This window comes from Heptranchias perlo, chromosome 4 (assembly GCF_035084215.1).
Source record: "Heptranchias perlo isolate sHepPer1 chromosome 4, sHepPer1.hap1, whole genome shotgun sequence".
Lineage (NCBI taxonomy): Eukaryota > Metazoa > Chordata > Chondrichthyes > Hexanchiformes > Hexanchidae > Heptranchias > Heptranchias perlo.
In genome coordinates, this window is record NC_090328.1 from 94,178,978 (window position 1) to 94,196,216 (window position 17,239).

The 17,239-nt window shown below is 45.7% G+C and overlaps 1 protein-coding gene across 1 annotated transcript; it reads right to left on the bottom strand.

Annotated features, from left to right (window-relative positions):
• Positions 1-9,442: 9,442 nt before the first annotated feature.
• LOC137320653 (keratin-associated protein 6-2-like) lies at positions 9,443-10,252 on the bottom strand. The gene has a single exon (XM_067982332.1). It carries the CDS (start codon positions 10,250-10,252, stop codon positions 9,443-9,445), a length of 810 nt encoding a protein of 269 aa, XP_067838433.1.
• Between the last annotated feature and the right edge of the window lie 6,987 nt (positions 10,253-17,239).

Consider the following 17,239-nt stretch of genomic DNA (forward strand, 5'->3'; position numbering starts at 1 on the left):
CCTCAAAATATTACTGTGTTCCCAGCAATTTCATGTGATATCTCTTCTTGTTCAGAAAAAAAGGCAAATGACGCATGAATTTAACTGTGATAGTTACCAGCAACAAAGAAAGACAAGGAGAAATTGTAATATATACTCCAACAACCCAGTATCAGGAAGTGATGGTTAACTTTGCACATGAAGTGCATGCAAGAGAAAAAGTTCTAGGTATCTGAGAGAGAGAACAAAGTGCAGGAAAAATTATTTTTGAAGCTTCACTGCTAATATTCCATGTGGATTTTTTGATTTGATATCGAATATTGAGCTGTAGTTGTGTGACAAGTGAAACTTTACATTTGAAATTTTGCATTACTTGTTTATTTTTCAATACCAATTGGACCAGTTAAATCTCTTTCATTCATATGTATTGATGGGTATATGACAACACATATCAAGAACAGCAAAAAACAGGTTAATTTAAAGGAGGGAAATCCTGGAAGGACTGTACCATCATTGAAGGAGGGAAGGTCTGTATAAAATGTCTTGCATTTAGACATGGTACATGAACAAGAGCTCTTATGTACCAAAAAGTCCTGATCCAGAAATGTTGGTGTAGAAGGAAAGCAATTAGTTAGATTAATATTTTGAGTTTTGGACTATTGATTTTTAGTACAAAACCTACCTCCTAGTTTGTTTGTTTGGTTTTGATAGGTAAGGTCCAAGTTGTTCATTCTGTCTAGAGTGTATTATATAGTTTGTATTAATTTTTAACTGGTGGCCTAAGCAGGTTTTCCTGCCAAGTGAAGCTGGCAAGAAGAGGAGCCGGGGCCAGGAAAGGCCTAAAGGGATAAGATTTTCTTCACTTTTTTCTAATCTTTCCTTGTGGGGCCAGGAGGAGCAGGGTTGCTTCTCTGGGCCGCATAAGGAAAGTTTAGGCCTCTCCTGCCCCAGGCTCCCTCTTTCCTGATCTTGAGATCCTTCCTAAATCCTCTCCCTATGACTTACCTGAGTGTTGGTAACCATTCCTTCAGTCCCGGCCTGTGGCCTCCTGCCCACCGACATTCTGCTCGCCGGCCAGCTGCCTGGGGACATGCAGTTGAGGCCTGGGAGTTAAAAACACCCAGGTCTCACACTGCTGATATAGCTGAATTCCCCGGGTGCACGTGGAACTGAAGGCGTCAATCAAGCAGTTGCTGATGTATGTTGATAGGCAGGGGTTCCATTCTGTGAACATCCAGCTTATGTGCCGTGCCCTCATTCGTTGCTGCAAGGGGCATCAGAGGACAGGTTCTGCAGGTCATCTTCATCGACTGATCGACTGCGGTGGCAGCATCTCAGCCATACCTCCTTCTACCCGACCCTACCAGATGGCACCTCAGCGGACCTCTTTGGCCCAGCAGGACTTTGCCATGGAGCATCACCTGAGTGAGGAAACGAGTGCCAAATGATTGATTCGTCTCCTGGAAGACTCTTATGACCATCAGTAATAGAGCACAATATAACTGCAGTGTATTTCAAACAAAACATTTCTTTAATTTACAGAGAAACAATATTTGTGTCAAACTAAAGGACTTCCTACTCTTTCTTAGAATCATGCTTCCCCCTCGTACCTCACTATGCTTTCCTATCTCCTATTCTAATGCTGCGTCTAAGTGCTCACTGAGAGGTGGTTAGTTCCCAATGCTTTACAAAAGGCTCATGAAACTGATGCAGTTCCCGACTAATGGCAGCTGACTCGCTAGATTGAGCCGTTGCTAGCTGCATCTCTGGAGGGTGCTCCTGGGCAGCTTGGTCTCTCCCGCCACCATACATAGACATAGTACTCTGAGGGGGACTGCTGGAGTCCTGGCGTGAGAGACGCCAGTATCAGGAACAAGGACTCCAGCTGCCGCAATTCCACTGGGCCCTGGATCTGCAGCCCTCACTGATCAGTTGTATGGCTGGTCTAATGGCAGCTCTCAGATTGGTCCAGCCCTGAGACATTGCAGTGGCCATGGTCTGGAAGCCGCGATGCATGCTGCCACTCCAATCTGTCCCCACTTGCCTCCAGAGTTGCGTACTGCCTCTCATCTGGGGCTCTGCTCCGTGGCAAAGTCCTGTTGGGACAAAAAATGCTGCTGCCATTTGCTGCATTGTTGTCTGCAAGGAAGAGAAACCTTTCGAGATGTTGCTGCAAAAGGAGAGCTGCAGACTCGATAGTCACACTTGCCAACTGCCGCACATCCTTGGAGATTATCCTCAGCGCCTGCACATAGATGTGATGTTCCTCAAACATCCTTCTTTTGAGGCAAATTCTGGGTTCCACAACTCTAAAGTCATCAGAGCATCCAAGGGGAAGATGACACATGCTCGCCCACCTCCCACTGCTCCGGTTCCTCCATGCCCAGTGACTCCCCCGGTGGCAATTCCTCACTATCACTATCTAAATCCCCCGGATGAAATTCCCTGGGCTGGTGCCTCGGAGAGATGAAGCCAGGGACACAGGCGGTAACCTGGGGGAGGAGTTTGGACCAGAGGTGGCCGGACCAGGCTGGGATGGCTTGGTTCTCCCCATTGCCATGGCACTGCGTTGAAGGATGGGCACACTTCCTCCGTGGCTGTGGTAGATCTGCTGTATAGGATGGAAGATGTTGAGAAGGAGTGATCTGGACATCCTCGGGATGAAGGAGACAAGGGGCGGCAGGAAGGGTGTGTGTGTGCGCGTATGTGCATGTGTCTGTCTATACAGTTAGGCCCAGTAGGTCATCATTGTAGGTGCTGACTTACTCACCTGGCCCCCAGCCAGATGATGCCACCCTCTGCCTCCGGCACACCTACGACGGCTTCTGTCTCCATGATGGCAATGGCCTTCTCCCGTGAGGTGAGGGGGCCCAGTTTTTGGGTGTCCTCTCTAGTGGTCTGCCTCTGTCTTGTGTTGTGTGCCAGTTTCTCCTGCAACGACATAAGTAAATAAGGGTAAGGGTGGCAGTGGAGAAATAAGTGACGAGTGTGATGGGAGAGGGGATGTGGGGGTGTGAAGATGTTAAGAGTGGAGGAAGGTGATTTAGGGGTTGTGCACAGCAGTTTTTGTGAATACAGGGAGATGTGTAGCCATAGTGCAGGCTAGGGAGTTAATAGGTGCCCTTAACCAGAGTGTGAAGGGTTAGTAGTGTGAGTGTTGCTTTGAGGGTGAAGAGTGTGGTGGTGCCCAGGGTGGGCAAGGAAGAAAGGGAGGGCATGGTGAGTGTGTTACCTTGTCAATCCTGTTCAAGTTGTCAAATTTGCGGCACTGTTGCGCAGGCCTGGGAGTGAGGGTGTGGGCAGTCAGTGCCAGTGCCAGTGCCCCTTCCCTCCAGGGAGCATGGATTACTGCTCTGCCAGGGTTGCACAAGTATAGTCTAAAGAGCATGTGTCTTCTCTCTCCCACCTCTTGCAACAGACATCATGGTCCTCCTCAGTGAAGTTCATTGTTCTTCTTCTACCTCCACTGTATGGTTGTCCAATGGGCACAGGTGTCGCCTGCATTGCCATCCTGCCGCTAACATAAAATAAAGATGTGGGTTCGAGATGCTGTGGAGAGATTTGAGGAGAACTGAGAGAGAAAACACTTGCTGAAACCTTACCCATCAGTCTCCCAGCATTGGGCTGAAGACAGGAGTCTGCAGAGTGCTTTTGAACAGTTGTACTCGGGTTTCCTGGGGTTTAACTGCTTACACCTGTTTTACACGTGAATTATGCCAGACCTTACACCTGGAGATATGCAAATTCATTTATCCAGAAAACTTGGGTGTATCGCCAATGGCTCAACTATGGTGTAACATTGGCTTAACTGACATTAAGGAAATTCAGGGCCATAGATTTTTGGGCGGGAGGAAGGGGAGATTTTTTAAGTGAAAAAAAAGGAAATTTACCCATTCAGCCCAATATACTTGCAAAAGAAGCAACCAAGGTGAGCAAAAGTCAGCAGGCATAGATTTAAATAAGTGTTTCACATCAATATTTCACTGTGGAATGTGAGCAGGGATTTTGGCTTTTTTACATACATCATAGACACAAGCGAGTGCACTAACCTAAATTGTGTAAGCATCAGCCTATGGCAAAATCAGGGCTCGGGCCATTGATGACTTTCTGGGCCATTAATCAACAGTGGTGCATTGCTGCAGTGCTATAGATGAGGTAAACGGAGCTCCAATTACTGAAGAACTAGGTTTGTCTTTTGAGAATTATTAGATGCTGCCAATAATTTGGTGCAACTGTAAATGCACCTGCTGGTACTCGAGTACAAATGAATGCTTTGCAGCACAGAATTTTAATTGTGTGCTGTAAATGGTGTTAAAGCAGGTGGCAATGTTCATAACAAAAAGTGACTTGTCACACCAAGCTCTGCTGTAGAGAGATCACTTGAGAATATTGAGAAACTTAGGGCTGAAAATTGTAAGCAATTTTTTTGTTGCTGATATAGTGTTGAATCTCGGCAAGAAGTGAAAGCATCTCTGTGAATCCATATGACAAACAAAAGCATTTTAATCAATTCTTGAAAGACATCAAAGTGCCATTGTAAGTGTCAATAAATGAAAGCATTCTGACAGATCTCGGAGGGAGAATACATGCCAGCAAATCCTTGCAAGGAGTGATTTCCGGCAAGAAAAATAAGAGAATGTTGCGAAGCACCGCAAAAAACGAGAGCTTTTTGGAAGTTGCAGTGAGAAACACAAGCATTGTGAGCCTCACGATGAATCCATGTGGAAAATGAGAACGTTGCCAACATCAGTGAATCCATGCAGAAAATAAGAGCATCACTAACTAAACACACAGATGAATCCCTGTCAAAAAAAATTAGAGCGTTACCAATGTGGCAATGATTTCTGTTGGAAATGAAAGCATAGTGATTAATCTTTCTTACGGGTTAGAAACAATATCATTGTGGGGGGAGTTAAATTTTCAAGTGTTTAAAAGAATCTTACAATGTAATGGGAAAGGAAGTTTTGCATTTGCCACTTTCCAGCTGGATGAATTTCCTGAAATTTCTGTATGTTGGCCCTAATTATATCCACAAATAAGATATCAGCCCCTATTGCGATTTGTGCTGGGAGTTCGATAAAGTAGGTTGAAAAATGCATGCCAGAAGTCTTTAAATGGCTGCAGGGAAAATTTAAGATATGTGGGTTATAAATTTTGTTAACTTTTTAAAAGGTTGTAAGTGTTTTAAGTAGATCGTTTGACCTTTCTAAAAGCTGCTTAAAACAATCAAATGGCTGGAATGACAAGGCAGGAAGCGAAGAATGTGGGAAAATGATGGAACAACACAGTCCTCCTGTTTGATAGCTGGCATACAGGAGGTGGGTGCAAGGAGGGTTGCCCTGTTTCCTAATCTAGGGCACCCTCCCCAGAGACCAGCAGCACAGTTATGAAGGTGGTGGCATAAAAGTTGAGAGAAAAGGTGACCTTGACTGTCACTGGCAATGCCTTCTTTATGGTGAAGGTGCCAGCAGCAAATGGCCTAGTGGCTTGATTAGTGTCAGTTGGCTCAGTTGGTAACATTATCGTCTCTGAGTCTGAAGGTCATGGGAGTGAATTTTCTTGCTGTTGTCAAAGGTGCCATCTGTCAGATGAGACCTTTAGCTGAGGCCACGTCTGTCTGTTTACATGGGCATGAAGATCCCATCACATTATTCTCCTGGCCAGTATTCAGCCATCAACCATCCTTCAGCATATTTATAGTGCAGGAAGCTTTTTTTGGTGGAAGCTGTTTTTACCACTTGTCCGCCTTTAAAATGTTTCCCCCGAGTTTCTTTCTTGAGCCTTCTTACGATCTGTCCACCGAGTCCCCACTGGTCTCATTCGCATATGAAGATAGGGTAAATGAGGTTAAGGCTAGCGGTTGAGGAGTGTTGCCAATTTTCATGACAGAGGTGAAGTAAGAGATGTAGGGGTATCAGGCTGTTAAAGTGGAGGAAGTGGATTTCAGGTTGTGCGTGCCAGTTCTTGGTATTAGTGGAGATGTGTAGCCATAGTGTAGGATAGAGATGGAGCTGCCCTTAACCAAAGTGCAGTGTGAAGGGTTAGTTATGCAAGTGTTGCTTTAAGAGGGTGAAGAGTCTGCTGATGCCCAGGATAGGCAAGGAAGAAAAAGAAAGATTGCCCAGTGTGCTACCTTGCCAGCCCTGGTGACGGGGTCATTGAACTTTTTGCGGCACTGGTCTGCAGCCAGTTGAGCGAGTGGGCAATCAGGCCATGATTTGCATGTCTGGGTGGCTTGGTGGGACCCATTCCCAGAAGTCTGTGCCTCCTGCCCTCAATTTCCTTGAGGAGGATGTGGAGGTCCTATTCAGTGAAGTTGTGCTTTTTGCTGCTCTGGCTTGATGCCATGCCCTGCTGCCCCCTGGGTCCAGATGATATCTGTGAAGTCAGAATTCTGTACAAATGTAATAAAAATATTGCTAAGACATGCAGTGAAGTTATTTGAGAGTGAAGAGAAAAAGGCAAGCACTGTTCCTCTCCAACCTGTTTGTCCCTCAATCTGCTGTGAATAGTGCAGGCTAAAATGTCAGGCTACACAGAGGTATCCAGGTAGTTCAACTGCTTATAACCATTTTACACCAATACCTGCACCAATAGGAATGCAAATGAGCAGACCCAGGAGTATGTAACTCTCTCTAGAGGCCACCGATGAGCTATTTATTTTTTTTAAGTGGTAATTTTATAAGTGGTAAAATATAAGTCATTTCAAGGAAATTCTAGGCTCATGTGTTCAAGCTCCATTCTGGGATTGAAGCATAAATCTATCCAGGCACTTCAATGTAGTATTGAGAGAGTGCTGCTGTGTCAAAAGTGCCATCTTTCAGATGAGACCTTTAGCTGAGGCCATACCTGTCTGTTTACATGGGCAAGAAGATCCCATCACATTATTCTCCTAGTCAGTATTCATCCTTCAACCAGCACCACCAAAACTGATTAACTGGTCATTTCTCTTATTTGGCACCTTGTTGTACACAACAACAACTTACATTTATGTAGCACCTTTAACATAGAGAAATATTCCAAGGTACTTCACAGAGGCATAATCAAACAAAAATAGATGCCAAGCAAAGAAGGAGATATCAGGAAAGGTGACCAAAAGCTTGGTTAAAGAGATGGGTTTTAAGGCGGGTCTTAAAAGAGGAGAGTGAGGTGGAGAGGTGGAGGGGTTTAGGGAGGGATTTCCAGAGTGTGGGGCCTAGGCTGCTGAAAGCATGGTCAACAATGGTGGAACAAAGGCAGGGAGGGGTGCACAAAAGGCTAGAGTTGGAAGAACAGAAGAGCAAGACCATGAAAAAATGTAAATATGAAAATGAGAATTTTGAAGTGAAGGCATTGGAGGACCAGGAGCCAATGTAGTTCAGCAAGGACAGAAGTGATGGGTGAATGGTATAAGATATGGGCCGCAGAGTTTGGATGAGCTGAAGTTTACAGAGTGTGGATAATGGGAGACCGGCCAGGAAAGCATTGGAATAGTTGTGATTGGAGGTGAGGAAGGCATGGGCGAGAGTTTCAGCAGATGAGTTGAGGCAAGGGTGGAGCCTGGTGAGGGAATGGAGTTGGAAGTAGGCGGTCTTTGTGATGGAGAGGTTATCATAGAATCATAGAAAATTTACGGCACAGAAGGAGGCCATTCGGCCCATCGTGTCCGCGCCGGCTGAGAAACGAGCCACCCAGCCTAATCCCACTTTCCCGCATTTGGTCCGTAGCCCTGCAGTCAAAGCTCAGTTCAGGGCTGAATAGGATGCTGAGGTTTCATACAGTCTGGTTCAATCGGATACAGTGGCCGGGGAGGGGGACGGAATCAGTGGCATGTGTATCAGTGAAGCATCCCTTAGGCCCGTTGCAAATGGGAGAAGTGAGTTCCCAGCTCTAATCTGATGGAAAATGATGCCAGTCTTCATTTTAATGCATTATAATATTTAAAAGAAGCAGTGACTCATTTTCAGTGGGAACACTTCAGGCCTGCTGGAAGAATTGAGTTCCGTATAAAATAGATGCAGACCCGGCTATATGGATCATAGCCATTTTTCTGATCCCCCAGCACCTGTTTTGCTCCTGTGCCACCAGCCTTAGGACTAGAAGATCAACTCTATTGTGAAAAATGAAAATATTACAGCGAGTTGTCATGAAAATTGAGAATGTCATAACAGCAACTCCAGGTAGCAAGGGTGTAGCTCCAAAACACTGTGAAAAATGAAGCTGCTATAAGCATACAAAATCCCCAGAGAAATGATAGCGGCACAGTGCATTGTGAAAGGTGAATATATCCTTGGAAGCTGTTGAATAAAAAGACAGCACTTCAGTGAATGATTGCAAAAAAAGCCATGAAACTCACAGTGAATTATTGAATGCAGCAGAAAATCCTTGAGAAGTGATAAATTGTTGTAGGGACTGATAGTGTTACAAGCATCCAAAGTATCAGTGATGAACAGTGAAAACATTCTGTTATGGTTTTGTTTATTTTTATAATCTAACCTGACCAAAGTCAAATGCTGTCCTGCTTCTTTAACTCCAAGATGTTAGCCAGCTCCAGCCCCGCTAGAATTTGTGTGTTGGAATTGGGGCATTGGTTTGGAAAGCTAATTGATTGTAAGCGGCCGTATTTGTTGAGTGAGTGATTTTATTTCTATTCCTGCAGACACGAAAATGTTGTACGTTTGATGATAGGTGTTAAAGATGGCTTGCTGTTATGCAGGAAACCTTTAAGGGGGAAAGCTGTTTTGATCAGATCACTTCTGCCTTTGTCTTTGGTAGCAGCTGTGTAAATGCAGTTGGATATAAATTGTATGTGTTTCAGCATGTGCGGAAGTCACTTTGTGCTGTGTCAAAGGGTATTCCAGTATACCATTGTTTTCTTTCTCCCTGCTTGACAATATCCTCCTCTCCTATCCGTTCCCCTCCTCTCCTAAAGGCATTGGCTTCTTGTTGGGGTATTGTCACTCAATTATTTTGACTGAAGTTCTGCTTGCCAGAAATTTTAGTGAGCCTGAATCTGCAGTCCAAGGGGACCTTTAGTGATCATATACATATTGGTTTAATTCTTAAATAATGCAATCATTTATTAATAATTTAATATTGTATGAACATTCATTCTTTCCTATGCTTAGACTTCAGTAACTCTGCATAACAGATTTATACAGAAGAATTGTCCACATGCTGGCAGACTTACACCGGAAACATTTTAAAATTTACATCCCCATGTACATCCACTGGAAACGTATCTAAATACCCTTGTTCCACATGCTGGCTAATTAATTTTACCTTTGGCCACACTCTGCTGTAGCCTCATCTTGGTACTAATAAAAATGCCATCGTCTCTTAAAATTGGATTTAAAGTTGCTCACCTTGCACTTTCCTGGCAATCCTCTCCCAGCCATGTTCTGTCATGGCTTTCCTCTACTTTCCTTCACAACTTTCCAGCTCCACTTGTCACGCTCCTGCATTGTTCCTTGCTTACCCACACTTAGTCCTGGCTCCTTGTTGTGCTGTAACCGGTTTTGCTACTGTATCCAAGCACAAGGCTAGGACCGCTGCCATACCCGGTCACACTGCCATACCCGGTCACACTGCCGTACCCGGTCACACTGCCATACCCGGTCACACTGCCGTACCCGGTCACACTGCCATACCCAGTCACACTGCCGTATCCAGGCACGCAGCTATAACCACTGCCATACCCGGTCACACTGCCATACCCGGTCACACTGCCGTATCCAGGCACGCGGCTATAACCGCTGCCATACCCGGTCACACTGCCGTATCCAGGCACACGGCTATAACCACTGCCATACCCGGTCACACTGCCGTATCCAGGCACGCGGCTATAACCACTGCCATACCCGGTCACACTGCCGTATCCAGGCACGCGGCTATAACCACTGCCATACCCGGTCACACTGCCGTATCCAGGCACGCGGCTATAACCACTGCCATACCCGGTCACACTGCCGTATCCAGGCACGCGGCTATAACCACTGCCATACCCGGTCACACTGCCGTATCCAGGCACGCGGCTATAACCACTGCCATACCCGGTCACACTGCCGTATCCAGGCACGCGGCTATAACCACTGCCATACCCGGTCACGCTGCCGTTTCCGGGCACACGGCTATAACCATTGCCGTGCCTGGAAACATTGCCGTACCTGGTAACACTGCCATGCCCAGTAACATTGCCATACACAGTCACACGGTTATAACCACTGCCACATCCGGTCTCACTGCCGTGCCCAGTAACGTTGTCGTACCCGGTATCATTGCCGTATCCGGGCATATGGTTATAACCATTGCCATACCCGGTCACACTGCAATACCCGGGTACACTGCCATACCCGGTCACACTGCAATACCCGGGTACACTGCCATACCCGGTCACACTGCCATACCCGGGTACACTGCCGTACCCGGTCACACTGCCGTACCCGGGTACACTGCCGTACCCGGTCACACTGCCGTACCCGGTCACACTGCTGTACCTGGGCACACGGCTGTGTCATTATTTATAAAGTATCTCACTGCAGGGTTTCACACCTCAAAGTATGCCTGTATGGCAAAAATTCTGATTGACTGAAATGAGGAATTACTAATCAAATATTTGATCAACTAAACAGGAACAAACAAAATCAGTTTGATTTGGTCAGTAATTATCAATGAAGAACAAGTAAGCAGCAATGACCTGAGCAATTAAATCACACAGATTTTTTCAAAGTTGCCTGTTCTGAACTGGCAAGTAGCAGAAACCAATCAAATCACTATTATGAAATTGGTTTAAGCCAGCATCTTGATTTTTTTACTTATCTGAAAATATACAGATAAAATTAACATTAATAACATAAGAAACCAGAGAAAAATTAACAGTTCACAATAAAATGCTTATTCTTACTTATGGGGTTGCCTATTCAGTGTTGTAAATCACTGAAAAATCTTTTCCAGCACTGATCCACTCCTTACTCAAGAGCCTAGGGCTCAGTTTGGAACCTTGCCCAGACTTTCAACATGTGACTGGTGCCAGGGAATGAGAACTTCCACTTTCAATGATGCGCATGCACGGGGCTCCGATCTTGCCGGGCATCTGCCATTCACTAAAAACACGGCCCCAAGGCCAAGCACCAATCCAGGCCACCATAAGGGAGGGGGCAGGGGGCGGGGGGAGCCCAGGGGAAGCAGGAGCCCGGGGAGGAAGCAGGAGCATGGGGTGGGAAGCAGGAACTCGGTGGGGGGGGGAAGCAGGAGCAGGGGGAGGGGGGGCAAAGCAGGAACACGGAGGGGAGCATGGAGTGGGGGAGCAGGAGCACGGGGGGAGGGGGAAGCAGGAATCCGGAGAGGGGGGAAGAGAGGAACCCAGAGGAGGAGGAGCCGGAGTCCGGAGGGAGCAGAATGGGGAGTGGAGGGAGAACATGATTCAGTCTTAGGGGTTGGGGGGAAGAGAGGGACAACGTGGTCCAGACGGGGAAATGGATCACGTTCTCCTCCCTCCCCCCACCCACATTAGATCTGGAGCACGCTCTTGAGCATGTATGACAGCAAATTTATTTCTCGGTAAGCCTGGCACATGTACAAGTGATGTCGTCGGACAGCCCAAAATCCAGAAGTTAGGACACGGTGTCACTGTTCACTTTGTAATGTTAGAGGTGACCACCTCCCCCACCCCCACTTTCTACCTAATATATCTGACACCAATCCATGACTGACACACAATGCCCCATCAGTCACCACAGCTCTCTCCCAGAGTGTTTAGTTTGTCGGAGTGATTAGTGACAATGTGGGTACTTCTGGTTTTCGATCGACCCGTGATGTCATCCTTCTGTGCATGTGCCAGGCCACCCGATGATGTCACTCTCAGCGCATGCTAAAAAGCTACGACTCTGCAATGATGTCACTCTTACTCTTATTGAATAAAATGCGCCCCGCTAAACCAACCTTGCAGCTCAAATTATGTAAAATAGTCAGTGCTGTGGATTTTTCAAATTCAGCCTCAGAGAAATGGCTGCAGCCCCCCCGCATGATCTTGCAGTGCCTGTTCATGGGGTCACATATTTGAAGGGGCCCACAAGTCAATTGTTCGGTTGGCCTGGTGTAGAGTGCTTTCAGAGTCAAAGCGAGGTGGAAGGCTGCTCAATGTGGAGGCCTCACTCCTCCAGCAGACGTGAAGCTTCGTGGGAGTTTTTACAGATCATGCTGAGAGTGTGACTCCAGGTTCACAACGGCTGGCACAAATTGGTGCCATGCAGCCCTTTATAGAGTGGGGCCTGGCTTGCCAGACTGGCCATTCTTCATAGCTACATAATTCATCTGCTTGTCTATTTGGTCAGCCCTAATCTAGGGAAGTAGTTATTGTGCTGCTCCTCTGCCTGGCCACAGAACTATTTTTGTGCCTCCTCACTGAGTTCCCTTAGTATTTTGGTGCATGACATGAATGATTACCATCCATCTCCAGGTGAACAAGGACCAAAATTCTGTGAGAATCACAGTAAAGCCTTTACAATGACAGCAGTCAGATCTCGAGGTGCAGGGAAACACTGTGATACTGAAGAGCGGCACAATCTTATGATGCACAAGTCAATTGGTTGTCCTTTGCATCCTCAAAGGTGCTGAATGCTAAGTGAAAGAAGCAGCTGAGCAGCCTGGTGCCTTCAGAAGGACCGTTCCTGCACCTGATCCATCCACCCTGTCATGACATCTTGTTTACTCCAGCAACAGTTCAGATACACCCATTCAAGGAGGGGGTATTACTGACACAGAGCAGATATTACTGGGTGGATCCCAGAGCAGCAGTGAGCAGGAGCAGCTGATAAGCAACTTTGAGGAGACATCTGCCTCTCCTCAGAGGTGACATAAGTAAAAGGCCTCAGCTAAGGATTCCAAGACCAAGATCTCAGGGGTCTAGGCTGTTAAAGATCAATGATTCAGGAGCATTGGTCTCACATGCAGGCAGTGGAGACAAACTCTTCTCTCATGGTGCTGATGTTGGGACAATTGGAGGAGTCCAGCACCCGCATCTGCAATGCAACGAGAAAGGCAGGACATGAAGTGGGGAAGATACTGGTGACTCCATTATTAAAGAAGGGTAGGAGAGAACAACTAGGAAATTATAAGCCTATTAGTCTAACGTCAGTTGTGGGGAAGTTACTCGAATCTGTTATTAGGGACAGAGTGACTGAGCACTTGGACAAATATGAGCTGATCAGAGAGAGCCGGCATGGATTTGTAAAGGGCAAGTCATGTCTAACGAACCTTGTTGAATTTTTTGAGGAGGTAACTAACGTGGTGAATAAGGTAAGAGACAGAGATTATGGATAATGGGTATGTACTCAGATTGACAGGACATGACTAGTGGTGTCCCCCAGGGATCTGTACTGGGGCCACAGCTTTTCATTATATTTATAAATGACTTGGATGAAGGAATAGAGAGACATATATCTAAGTTTGCTGATGACACTAAGTTAGGTGGCACAGTAAATAGTATAGATGGGAGCAGAAAGTTGCATAGGGATGTTGATAGATTAGGTGGGTGAGTAAAACTGTGACAGATGGAGTTTAATGTGGGAAAGTGTGAGGTCATCCACTTTGGACCTAAGAAAGATAGATCAGAGTATCTTCTAAATGGTGAGAAGCTAGGAACTGTGGAGGAGCAGAGAGATTGGGGGATCCAAGTACAGAAATCACTAAAAGCTAGTGGACAGGTACAAAAAATAATTTAAAAGTCTAATGGAATGTTGGCCTTTATCTCAAGAGGGCTGGATACAAAAAGGTGGAAGTTATGTTACAGCTGTACAGAGCTCTGGTTAGACCCCATCTGGAGTACTGCATTCAGTTCTGGGCACCGCACCTCAGGAAGGATATATTGGCCATGGAGGGGGTGCAGCGCAGATTCACCAGAATAATACCGGGGCTAAGAGGGTTAAATTATAAGGACATATTGCATAGACTAGGCTTACATTTCCTTAAGTATAGAAGATTAAGGGGTGATCTAATTTAGGTGTTTAAGATGATTAAAGGATTTGATAGGGTAGATAGAGAGAAACTATTTCCTCTGGTGGGAGAACAAAGGGGCATACCTTAAAATTAGAGCTAGGCCGTTCAGGGTGATATCAGGAAGCACTTCTTCACACAAAGGGAAGTGGAAATCTGGAACTCTCTCCCCCAAAATGCTGTTGAGGTTGGGGGTCAATTGAAAATTTCAAGACTGAGTTTGATACATTTTTGTCAGGCAAAGATATTAAGGGATATGGAACCAAGGCAGATAAATGGAAATAAGATAAAGATCAACCATGATCTAATTGAATGGCGGAACAGGCTCGAGGGGCTCAATGGCATACTCCCGTTCCTATGTTCCTGTAACAGTCCAGGAGATCAATGTAGCTGCCAGCCAGACATTAAGAGGAGGGTACAAGAGCTCCTTCTGTAGTGATAACAGTTACTGTCCATGTATTTGAATTTAACAATTCCCCCCCTCCCCTGTTCATTTGATTCCAGTGGGTGTGCTGCCAGCAGAATGATCAGGGCTACAGAGGGGTCATGGGAGGGAAGTCATGGTAGAAATTGAGGTGGCCTGTTCAGGTGTGGAGTTTTGGCTGACCTGCCTTGCCCCACTTCACTTGCCAAAAGGGTGGTTTTCATAAGGTAAGTCCAGGCCTTTATGTCAGACGAAGTTGTGAACAGTCTGCTGCTCAGACCACACCCTGACTCCCTAGGAAGGAATCCTGGCTCCAACCCACCGAAAAACACGCACGACCCAGTGTCATCTGTGTGCATGTGCCGTACCCGAACCCAGAAGTCCCACCGGCAATTAGAGCCAGTGGGACGATATTTAAAGCAGCAATACAAGTACTTAAAGTACTTGAAATGTGCATAAATGCAATTAAGAATGAACGCAAGCAAAGGTGGAAGTTATATTTCAACGCTACCTCAGCATGTTTCCCATGCTGTGTGAAATGCACCACTGGAAAGTAGTCGGGTTTTAGCCGGCAGCCATTTGGACATTTAAATCCCTGTTTGACAGATGGGGATAAAAGGTGAGTTATTGCAGCAGGGCACTCAGTTCTCAGACAAACTTTTGTCTGGGAGATCTTTGTGCTCAGACTGAAAATTCTTGGTTCACACTCAGAATTGTTCTGTTTACACATATTTACCAACTTTTCGGACCCCCTCAAACTGACACCATCAGGATGGGGGGGTGGGGCGGGCGATGGCTGCGTTCACCACTACATCCGAGGATGAGAAACATCACCATCCTCGCCAGGCACGCTGTGCACTTCCGCCACTTGGAGCTCCACAACACAGTGCTCCGCCACAGGCACCTGCACAAGAGCACGGAGGGGAACAAAAGAGGGAGTGACGTCACAGGAAGCACTACCCTCGTCAGAGGGTCAACAGGCCATGGCTCAGCTTCCTGGACCTCTCTGAGGAGCAGTGCCTCCGGAGGCTGAGAGTGAGTCGCCAGGTGGTCACAGACATCTGCAACCTCCTTCATGCCAAGCTGCTCCCGGCTGGGCCTGGCGGCATCTCATTACCCGTCGCAGTTAAAGTGACCACAGCCCTCAACTATTTCGCCTCCGGATCATTCCAGCATGCCACCAGTGACATCGCCGGGGTCTCTCAGTCGTCTGCCCACAAGTGCATGAGACAGGTCACCAATAGTTTGTTTCGCAGGGTGACGCAATACGTCAGCCTCCCCATTGACGACCTCAGCCAGATCTCCTCTTCTAATGTCATACCCACCTTGTAGTCTTCCTGGTAAATACTGAGGCTATTCAATATTTCTGCCAGTTCGCTGTCATTACCTGTGAATTTATCTTGAGCATCCCTTAGTGGCCCTATCCCTATCCTGATTTTTCTTTTGTTATTTATGTGTCTGTAGAGTACTTTTCTTTTTCCTTTTATATTCCTCCATAATTTAATCTCGTAGTTCCTCTTTGCTTCCCTAATTGTTTTTTTGGTTTCTTTCCTAACCTCTTATATTCCCTTTTGTCATCCTCTCCTTTATTGTCTATGTACTTAGACTATGCCTTTCTCTTTAGTTTCAATTTCACCCTTATCTCTTTATTCATCCATGTTGTTTCATTATTGGCTAGTTTGTTCTTGTTTTTTAGAGGAATATATTTCTCCTGAACTCGATTGATCATCATTTTAAATATTTCCCACTGCTGTTCTATCTCTTTGTCTGTCACATTTTTTTCCAGTTTACCTTCCCTCGTTCCATTCTCATCACCTCAAAATTAGCCTTTTTCCAATCTATTACTTTGATCTTTGTCTTACTAATGTCTTTCTCAATCATTATTTTAAACCTTATTATGTTATGATTGCTTTTGCCTAGATGTTCCCCTACATTTAGTTCTCTTATCTACACTGGTTCATTTCCCATTATTAAATCCAGCAGTGATTCCTCTCTTGTTGGGCTTTTCACATACTGGGTAAGAAAGGAATCCTTTACACACTGTAAAAACTCCATTCCTCTTTCCTCTTTCCCTACCTCTTCCTGCCTGTTTATTTGGGGGTAGTTGAAAACTCCCATGATTATTTTTCAGTGCTTTTTACTCATTTCATAGATTTGCCAACATATTTCTTCCACCACTTCCCTTCCACTATTAGTTGGTCTACAGAATAAGCCTATTAACATGATCAATCCTTTTTATCCTTTGTCTCAATCCATATGGATTCTGTTTTTACCTTAATATTACTTATGTCCCTTTTCTCTATTGCCATTATGTTGTCTCTAATTAGTACAGCTACCTCAACACCCACCTCCCCCCCACTTCACTCCCTGTCCTTTCTAAATACGTTATATCCTGCAATATTTAACTGCCGGTCCTGTTCTTTATGTAGCCATGTTTCAGTTTCCCTAAGACCCATGGCTCCTCATGACGAATTATTTCCTCCAGTTTCCCCATTTTGTTTCGGATGCTGTACACATTGCTGTACAGGCAATTTAATTTGTTTTTAATAACTGTTCCCCTCACTTTATTTTTAACAGTCATTTTATACTCATGTTCTATAACTGTATTTGTTCCCTGACCGTTTATGTTACCCTTGTTCCTTACCTTAGTCTGGCCTTTACTCTCATCTCCTATTTCTTTTATCTTCAGACTTATGTTATTTTCACCAGATCCCTCCCCCCGTCTTACTAGTTTAAAGTCCTATTGACAGTCCTATTTATCCTTTCCGCTAGGACACTGGTCTCATTCCGGTTTAGGTGAAGCCCGTCCCAACAGTACAGCTCCTTCGTGTCCCAGTATTGATGCCAGTGTCCCATGAAATGGAA